At 40.8% G+C, this 10,316-nt stretch overlaps 1 protein-coding gene across 2 annotated transcripts in view; it reads right to left on the reverse strand.

The window, feature by feature from the left end:
- The window catches only part of Ndufb6 (NADH:ubiquinone oxidoreductase subunit B6), a 45,247-nt gene extending 35,572 nt beyond the window's left edge, over positions 1-9,675 (reverse strand). For both annotated transcript variants that reach the window (XM_070008555.1, XM_070008545.1), the window contains exon 1: positions 9,640-9,675. In XM_070008555.1, the coding sequence (XP_069864656.1) occupies positions 9,640-9,660 (21 nt within the window). In that variant the 5' untranslated portion in view covers positions 9,661-9,675. The remainder of the gene's footprint in view (positions 1-9,639) is intronic.
- Positions 9,676-10,316: the final 641 nt, after the last annotated feature.

A 10,316-nucleotide genomic window follows, 5' to 3' on the forward strand; every position in this document is an offset into this window, starting at 1 on the left:
GATGAAAACCAGGATGATGTTATTTCCCTCCATACTTGCTTTTAATTTTTCCCCTTATTCACTCCTGAAACTGGAAGCAAGATTTGAGGTTTGAAGGACAGATTAAGAGTTATACCACATGTTTCTAGGTCATAGTATTTGTCTCAAGCCAGAGGAAAGGATACTGCATAAGGGCATTTCTGCCTTTGAAGGGGACGAAAGACCAGGTCCCAAATGTTCACACAGCTCACACAAAAACTTAGCTCCGTGTCTCAGCTGCATTCAGAGCCCATGTGGCAGCTCATGGGGTTTCAAGGTAGCACAATGATTTCCCCAGGTCTCAGTGAAGCTCTGTTCTCTAATTGCTTTTAACTCTCAGCAAATCCTCCTTTCCCAAAGGGTTCTGGTTTATGTCTTAGGTCTCTAATTATTTCCTTGTTCCAATTCCCTCTATATTGTTAGGTCTCTGATGCTTGTCAGAATGTGTGTGTGTGTGTGTGTGTGTGTGTGTGTGTGTGTGTGTGTGTGTGTGTGTGTGTGTGCGCGCACGGGCACGGTTGCGCGTGTCTCTATGGTTCAGCTTTTCAAATTGTGTTCAAAGAGGGAGACCCGATAGGAATCATCTAGTAAGTCATGGAATCTAAAATATGGGCTCATATTTTAATAGGAGAGATCAAAAGTAAATAAGTAAGTATTTATTATGTCAGGTGGTATGCTAGGGGGAAATTAGGCAGAACAAGGGATATAGAAATGGAGGGGATGGAAGAAAGAGTTGCAAGGAAAGATCTGTCTAAAATACTAGCACTGAAGTAAATTATATCAAAATAAGAGTGATCATTGTTCTAGGCCTCTCTTTGGGTGTATCTAGGGCAGAGTGAGTGTGAGAGAGACAGGTAACAAGAGATAAAATAATGAGGCAAAAGAGTTAGCTAGGGCAAAACCAGAGAGGCCTCGCAGGTCATTATATTGTCTTCAGATCTTACTTTCAAGGAGTTGATGAGCCACTAAAACTTTTGAGCAAAAAGAAAGATTTGCTGTTACCTGAGTTCTGTACAGATCACTCTGACCTCTATATCAAGAACCTACTCTAGTAAAGGCAGAAAATGGTCCAGTCGGGAAGTTACTGAACTAATTCAAGTGAGAGAGTACAGCATAATGAAAGCTTAGGCCAGGAGAGTAGCAGCGGAGGTAGCAGAGTGTTCATATTTTTGACATTCAGTATTTGGAAGGTAAAGCCAATAGGATTCACTGATAGATTCACTAGGGAGTGACACAGAAAAAGTGGACATAAGGGTTTCTTTCCCCACTCTGGGCAACTAGGAGAGAGAAACCATTTCTTGAGGAGAACACTTTGGACTGCTGAAGCTTGAGATCTCCATTAGATATTTGAATGAAGATTTCAGGAGATTGCTGATCACAAGGCTATAATTTTAGAAAAGAGATCAGACCTAGAACTAGAAATCTAAGAGTCATTGATAAGGGACTAGGGATGGTATTACCTAGAAAGTAAAGAAAAACAGTTCAATTTTTAGAGGTCATCAATGAAGTGTTGAATGGTTAGAAATTAGTACAATAGGAATGCACCCAAAGGAAAAGATATCCTGCGTAAGCAAGAAGGAGAAATTGGTTTAAGAAAGAACTATGATCAACAGTGGCTGATGGCCGTGGATTGACAAATGTCTAGCCCAAATTTTAGGAAGGTAAATTCAATAAATAAACAGTATTTCACAATATTGGCATGGGGATAATTCTTTTAAAGAGAAACCTAGAAAGAAGAATTTTACTGGGATCCTCTGAGTAACATCAAAGAACGTGATACCAACTCAAAAGACAGAACTGCTTCACCTTTTCTCATGAGAAATACTGCATGAAGCCAGATGGGGCTTCATAAGATGGCTTATGCCTGTAATCCTAGCTTCTAGGAAGGCTGAGATTCTTGAATTCCCAAACAGAATGAGAAATTCCATTTTCTTTCATACTGGATCCATTTTCCAATTCATTCTTTGTTTAAGTGAGATATTAAACATCTTAAGATATTTAAAGTCATAAACAATTCTTTTAAAGAAACATATTTTGATTTTACAAACTTAGAAAACCTTTTTGGTTTTAAGAAAAGTAAGGTGAACTCAGCATGGACACAGTGTAACATAGTTAAGAATGGCAATGGAGTTGGTCACCCTTAGGTTCAAGTTCCCAGGTCTACTACTGTCTAGTTTCATAATCTTGGGGTAAGCTACTTAATCTCATTGCTCACATGTAAAATGGAGATAATATTATAAGGGGGTATTGTAGTGATTTTACAGGGATGAAAGCATTGACCTGCAAGTAAACAGCTATGTGACCTTGGTCAAGCCTTGTGTTGCTACTGCATAAAAAAATAATACTCTTCTCCTCATCCTTCTGTCATCATCATCTTCTTCTTCATTTTGGTCGTGGTCATCATCCAACAGTCTCCAAAGTAAATAATTTTAAAAATAATGTGGGTAAACACTGGCATCACCAGAAGTTGGAATTAGGGTTCCCTGTAAGACATTCATTTATAACCAAGCTTTAACAATGAAGGACAAGAAGGGGAAAGTGAGCAGGATTTGCTTCATTCCCTGTATTCACACACCACTTTTGGTTAAGCCTGGCAACAATTCCAAAAGAAAAGCCCTGTGTGCCCGTGTTACAGATAGAAATCCAACTCCAAGAGAGGAGAAGTGACTTGGCCAAGGTCACATGCTGCTTACATAAAGGATCCCTGTGCAGCCCCACTTCCTAGCACTCCAAAGTCCAGGTGTTTTTACTAACCTTCCAATTAGAATTGCTTTAAGGGCGCGTTTAGACTGGAGTTTCTACTCTTGTTTTGTCTGGGTCTGAATCTAAAGCATGAACTAGTGAGTGGCACAGGCCTTAATGGTCCCCTGATTTCACTTTTTTCATCCACAGTCTAACGAGACTCAAGGAATCCCAGAAGCCCGAAGGTTGGGAACCATGCCTGCTGCCCGCTTATAGCCCAACTCTACTAGATCTTCTCTGCAAGGACTTGGAACAATTTGTATCCATGGGTGCTTTTCACTGGCAAGAGATTGGAGAGAGTTAGGTCTTGGATGCCTGTCCCTCCTGTGGCCCCATGCTAATTACCAGTCACCCTTGGGTTGAAGAAGTTGCCTGACTCGGCAAAACTGCCATTTCCTCCTACACAATTCTTTCCAGCTTGTTGGCAACGGTACCAGGAGTGGCTGGAGAATTCTGATAACAGCTTGCTGGGTTCTAGGGGAGCAGCTCAGGTCCTGCGGAAGACTCATCAGGAGGTGAAGAAATACTGACAAAGGGAGTTTATAATGACCATTCTCGAAACTTTGATTTCTTCCACAAACGCCTTCACTACTATTTAAAGCATGGCCTTGGAGCAAACTGAAACACCAGAAAATGAAACAAATTCCATGAATGGAAATTAACAGGCTGTGACCCACTTAAATAGATGCTATGTCTCTTGCCAAAAGCCTTGCAAAGAAGAGCAGACCCTAAGCAAATAAATGGCCAGGGCTTTCGTTCTCATCACTCTCAGAAATGACACAGTGGCCTTTCTAATTCCTGTGCAGGACTGCGTCCTCTTCTGCCTCAACTCCATTCTTGGTAGGGTTTTTTTTCCTCCCTGGCTACTTAATTATTTCATAAAATACAAGAAACACAAAGGCCTGGAAAAAGAGGCTGGCTACCATTGTAGATATTGACATGTTGAAGGTCTACAGTTTCCACGCAACATCAGTGTCATGAAACCTGAGTGAAAACACTGCATTTCTGTTCACCGTAGACAAGATTTAAACGGAGGGATTCATAGGTTCTCCTTCAACACTTTCCAAGCCTAATATTTACTCAGCTTTTTTAGTCACTTCTTCCTTAAAATTTGCTCTGTGCTCTTATCTAGCACTGCCTAATAGAAATATGGGAGCCACATACACCTTTGTTTTTTTCTACAGGGCTGGGGATTGAACCCAGAGCCTTGCACATGCTAGGCACGGAGCTACACTCCAAGCTTTTTGGAGACAGGATCTTACCATGTAGCCCAATTCGGTGAATTTCCTTAGGTAACGTGCAAAGCTTCAGAAAAATGTGTCTAGTTCTAGTGGTATGAACGAAAGTCTAACATAAAGTGTGTGAGCCGGGGGTAACAGCATCAAAATCCTGCAAGGCAATAAGAACCAATACCTCTCAAAGAACCGGGAACTCAACTACGTGATAATGCTGTACCTTCTTGTCTCACTAAGGACACAAAGTAAGGTTTTCTATACATGGTCACTTGTGAAGGATCCACTTTGTTTTGTTTTAATGTAAGAAGAAAAATTAAAGAAGCACAAGATTTATTGGCTGCCTATGTTCAGCAACACACAAAGGATTGTTGTAGGAAGTGGTGCCCGCAGTCATACATTTACATCATCCATTTAGTCTGGAAACAGCACTGCTCATCTCTGGGGTGCTTAGCATTTCTAAGAGATCATTCTAGCCAGAGTTACCCAGCCAAGCTCCATTTTTTTTCTTTTTTCTTTTTTTCTTTTTTGGTCAGTTGTGGGGCTTAAACTCTGGGCCTGGGTGCTGTCCCTGGGCTCTTCAGCTCAAAGCCAGTGCTCTACCACTTGAGCCACAGCGCCCCTTCTGATTTTCTGGTGGTTTTATTGGAGATAAGAGTTTCACTGACTTTCCTGCCCAGGCTGGCTTTGAACTGCAGTCCTCAGATCTCAGCCTCCTGAGTAGTTAGGCTGATAGGCATGAGCCACTGGCACCAGGGCAAACTCCATTTCTCAGGATCCTGATATCGTGTTCCTGACAATATTCTGGCTAAAAGCAACTATTTTATTCCTCTTTTGGGGGAAATGTAGTAAACACAGGCAGACATCCCTAGGTTCTAACCTATGTCCTGGCAATTGTTAGCTTGGTGACCTGGGATAAATCTCTTAACCTCTCTGACCCCCAGTTATTACTAATAGTACTATCAGTAAATGAAATGGAACTAGGAAGACTAGAGAGGCGAGTGGGGGCAGGGAGAGATGGGGGAGTATGATGAAAGATTTGACATGCATCAAGTCACATTGTATCATACACTGCTGTGTTCAATTGAAACCCCTTTGTACAACTACTGAAAGACAATTTTAAAAACTAAAAATAATCATATCACCAAATAATAACATTCAATACCCAAGGCTTACTGTATGAAAAGCACCTTACAAAGCATACAATGCTCCATCTCATTTAACTCTCAGATGCACTGTAGGAAGTCAGCACTGTTTTATTCTCAATTTACAGATCAGAGACAGTCCCAGTCACCCAGCTAATAAGAAGCAGACGAGCTGAATCCCTGACTACAAAGGCCAGGGTGTTTGGTGGCTAGCCAAGACATGGTAGGTACACCAAGCACCCCCTAGGGGCTCTTATCTGTAACTTTTTGTTCTGAGACAAGAGCTGGTCCAGAATAGTATCAGCGCTGATCTCTGTGGAGCTGAAGAAACTCTTTTTTGTGGGCACAGAGGTTTGAAACAAGCTCCTTATTTATGCTAGTGGAAGTATTTAAATATGTAACCATGGCTTATCATTTTCCATTAGGTTCTTATTTGGGTTGGGACCATGCTGCTGCAAACTCCCCCAAACTCTAGAGATAGATGCCTGCTGGTGACTGCCTGTGGCCACGTACCTAAAAGCCCATGACAGCCTGGGCAGGTTCCCAGCTGCTGAAATTAGCCTGCAGGATCCTTGTAGGCAAAGGTATATTTTAGGACAGCTGTGTCGATCACAAAAAAGCAAGTGATCAGAACACACACCCTTCCGTGTCTCAAGTATCCAAATAGCTCGTGTTCATATTTGACCCTGTTTAATGTGTTGCTTGTATAAAACTCCAGAATCTATTTGTTGGTACATCAACAAACATCCATGTGCATAAAATTAAAAAATGGAATATCAATGACTTTTTTATAGTTATCATAATTTTTATTTTCAAGCCAAGATGTTATTATCAGGTTGAGTGTGGTGGTAGGTGCCTGTGAATCCCAGCACTTGGTAGGTAGAGACAGGAGGATGATGTGTTTGAAGCCAGGCTGGATTACATAGTGAGGCCTTGTCTTAAATGGATGAGAGAGAGGAAGAAGAATGAGGGAGCAAGAAGAGAGAGGGAGAAAGAGGGAAAGAGAGAGCAAGGAAGAAAGGAAGAAGGAAGGAAGGAAAGATGGGAGGGAGACAGGCAGGCAGACAGGCTGGTTCTTGTTCTTGACTTGTTTTTTTTTTTGTCAGCCGTGGGGCCTGGGCGCTGTCCCTCAGCTCTTCAGCTCAAGGCGAGCACTCTACCACTTGAGCTACAGCGCCACTTCTGGTTTTCTGGTGGTTTATTGGAGATCGTAGTCTCACAGTCTCTCTCCTGCCCGGGGCTGGCTTTGAACCGTGATCCTCAGATCTCAGCCTCCTGAGTAGCTAGGATTACAGGCGTGAGCCACCAGCGCCCGGCTCTTGACTTGTTTGATCATACAATTAAAATAGTCTTCTGGTCTACAGTCTTCACAAGTAGGCACTGTGACTTTTTTAAAAAAACATACCATTGCTCATGCCCTTCTGAATAATCTTTTTATGACAAAGTTAAATTATAACAAGACACATTCTAGTTAGAAAAGTCCTTTTCTGTGAATGATTTCACTACATGCTAACATTTTCTAAGGCAACCATTTATAATTTTCAATAATAACCATGACTGATAATGCTTCTTAATGAATTACCCTGAGCCATAAGTATGACAAAATAGCCCGGTATGGAAAGTGGATTGACAAGGTTCAGGACAGAAGAAAATTTGGAGTGTATTTATTTCATACCACCATGGGCTCCCAAGCACAATTTATGAACCAGGAAGGAGGCTCACAGAGTCAATGTCATTTTCAAGGTCATTCTGAGAGGTAGAGGTACAACCAGAGGTTCTGACTTCCACAATCTGCACAGTTGTGGGAGGAATGGGGAGCAGATAAGTTGCTACCCCACTGTCTTTCAGGTTATCACAGTTATATTGACAAGTAGAATTCAAATGTTTGGTAGAGAATAAGTGATATATTAGGAATCCAAATGTGGGAGCAATATGCAGAAATGTGGATATTCTACACACCCAGCCTCTCATTTCATCTGTACAATTACCCTTGAGCTAGATGTGATGGTCCCATTTCACAGGGAAAAAAGGAGGCTGGGTAAGGGCAAGTGGTGATCCAGGCACTAGAAGTAACAGAACTTGGGTTTCATAGGAGACGTTGTGACTCCAAACCAGGTGCTTTCTTTTCCCCACAGTAACAGTGTATTAAAACTTCCAGAAACATCCTCAAGGGGGAAAACTTACAGATCATTGTCTCTGTGAATGCCCCAGAAACTCCACTGTACAATATACCCAGTGCCCTTTTTAGCTCTAGACACATTTGGTTCAGTAGGAAGCAGGAACTATAGTCCTTACCCCTGAGAAATCATTCTTTCTGGCTGATAAACTGAAATTATTCAGAGAGAACTTGGGTAAATCTGCCTTTTGGCATCAACCACAGTACTAAGTAGAATAATGATAAAGTGCAAGCTAGGTGCTGGTGGCTCACATCTGTAATCCCAGCTACTCAGAAGGCTGACATCTGAAGATCATAGTTTGAAACCACCTGGGCAGAAAAGTCTGTGAGACTTTTACCTGCAGGTAACTAACAAAAATCCGGAAGTGGAGGTGTGGCTCAAGTAATAGAGTTCCAGCCTTGAGCAAATAAACTAAGGAAGAGCACAGAATCCTGAGTTCAAGGCCCAGTATTGGCACACACAAAAATATGAATAATAAATTACAAACTCAAGCATCTTCCTTATGGCTTTGGCTTAAAAATCTTTTTGTTCCATGCATAAATCCCCCCAAGGAACATAGAAAAAGTATAAAAACCAGCACCTACGTTTTACTCATATTGACAGTAACATGCCAATGGGTTTGATATTAAGAGGTCTGAATCTAGACATACCATCTTTAACTTGCATTTGATTCTCCCAAATGAGCAAATGCTCCTTTATTCATTCCTGCCCCAGCCATGAATTAGTAGTGTATAGCTCTTTACTAAAACTCTTACAGTTCCACCTCTCTCTCTCTCTCTCTCTCTCTCTCTCTCTCTCTCTCTCTCTCTCACACACACACACACACACACACACACACACACACACACACATACACATACACCTTTAGCTTGCTGTGCATGCTAGAAACCTCTAAATATTTCAAGTTGTAATTTAGCAAACTATGGAAAAGCCAGAAATAGAAGTTTTGGTTTTAAAGTTTTCATTTATAAGAAAGATTAGAAGGGCACCAACTGAGAGGCAAAAAGACCGAATCTCTCACATGGACTTGGGAAATTGCTGATTCACTGTCTTTGTAAGTCATCGCCCTGCTACCGCTGTGTGTAGAAGCAGAAGGCATACGGTAGACATTGCCTAATTGTCCCTCCTTTCAGAGTCTTTCCTGCCAGAACCAACACCGCTTCCTTCTGCCTTTTCTTCCTAACTTTCCATTCCCTCCCCTCACCCCATCTACAGGCACCATCAATGGCCTTCCAGCTGCTAAATCTAGTAGGTTCCTTTCAGTCTTTAGCATATTTGGCACATAGTTGGCCATTTTACCTTCTCAAAATTCTCCTTTTTAATAAGCACTGCTTATTTTGTTATCCTGTAAGTTTATGACTATAAGTTTAAATTCATAGAGTATGATTTCTGAGGAACATGATATATATTATTCACAGAATATTCACTCCCTGATGAGATAGATATTATTATTCTTATATGACAGATATAAGATTGACACACAAAATATTAAACAATTTGTCCATAATGATACAGCTAGTAAATGACAAAGCCAGACTTTTTTTTGTATATGTGTTGTCCTGGGGCTTGAACTCAGGGCATGGGCACTGTCCATGACCTTTTGGCTCAACGTTAGAGCTCTACCACTTGAGTCACAGCTACACTTTCAGCGTTTTTAGTAGTTTATTGGAGATAAGAGTCTAACTGGCTTTCCTAACCTGGCTGGCTTCAAACTGCTATTCTTAAACCTCAGACTCCTAAGCACCTAGGATTACACGTGTGAGCACTTTATTTGGAATCTCTGAGAGATTCATAGAAATACTTGACTCCATTTTAAATCATTTGTCATCAGACCGAAACTTTAAATGATATAGATTAAATTTTAAAATTGCTAAAATTGCTGTAAATTCTACTTCGATGTTGTCTCTAAAGATAACTACTCTACCCTGGCATTATGGATCTAGGTTCATATCCACATGGTCTCTGTGTTGTTGATTCCAAATAGTTTTTATTATCTTCAAGTAGTTGTACAGAGGAGTTGCCATTTAACAAAGCAGTTTATGAACACAGTGCATTTTAAAATCAATGTCACCCCTTTTAACATTCATTTCACATCTCAGTCACCTTTTCACATTGAATCTCGGTTGTTAGTCTTGTTCTCCTTTGCCAAGTTGCCATTTGGAATTTGCTTACAAAAGGGCTTCATTTTAAGACCTTCAGATACCACATAGAGGATCTTGGTAGACTAATAACTTGGTGCTTAATCAGTTGGACATTTTAGATATTGATTTGGCATTTATTTAGTGTCTGTAGGGGAAACTGACTTCTAATAAATATTATACTCACCTCATATTGACATTTTAACATGGTCAAAATGATTGAAGTGCAATTGGAAAGTTACTGTCATATGACTATCACAGCCTCTCCCATTTCTAAGGATGATGGAGTTGGCTGGTTCAATTCGCTCCCAGGCTTTTTGTTACTCTGAAAAGGAAAGAGATACAGTAAAAAGAATAAAAACATCAAAATGAATCAGAAAAGAGAAGAAAAAAAGCAAAGAAAAGAGAAGACAAGAACAAGAGCTAGGTATAGTCATACACGTCTGTATTCCTCAGCTACTTGGGAGACTGATGCAGGGAAATCACAAAGCTCAAGGCATACATAGTCTATATAACAAGTTCAAGACCAGCTTGGGTAACTTAGCAAGAACCTGTTAAAAATTTCTTAAATTAAGGGATAGGAATATAGCTCATTGGCAGAGTAATTGTCTTGCATCCATATTGTCCTAGATTCAATCTCCAGCACCAGGAAAGAAAATGAGAAGGAAAAAAGTAGGTGGAGGAAGAAAATGATGGGAGATGGTAAGAAAGGAGTGGGAAGAGGGGAAGAGAAAGAAATACGCTTAGAGAGTACCTTATTTGGAGATAGGGTGCTTATAGAAGTAACCAAATTAGAAGGAAGAAAGGAGGGAGGGAGGGAGAGAGGGAGGATGGGAGATACAAAGCAAAGGAGGAAGGGCTCTC

Source organism: Dipodomys merriami, unplaced genomic scaffold (assembly GCF_024711535.1).
Source record: "Dipodomys merriami isolate MVZ:Mamm:240054 unplaced genomic scaffold, mDipMer1.0.p SCAF_11, whole genome shotgun sequence".
Classification (NCBI taxonomy): domain Eukaryota; kingdom Metazoa; phylum Chordata; class Mammalia; order Rodentia; family Heteromyidae; genus Dipodomys; species Dipodomys merriami.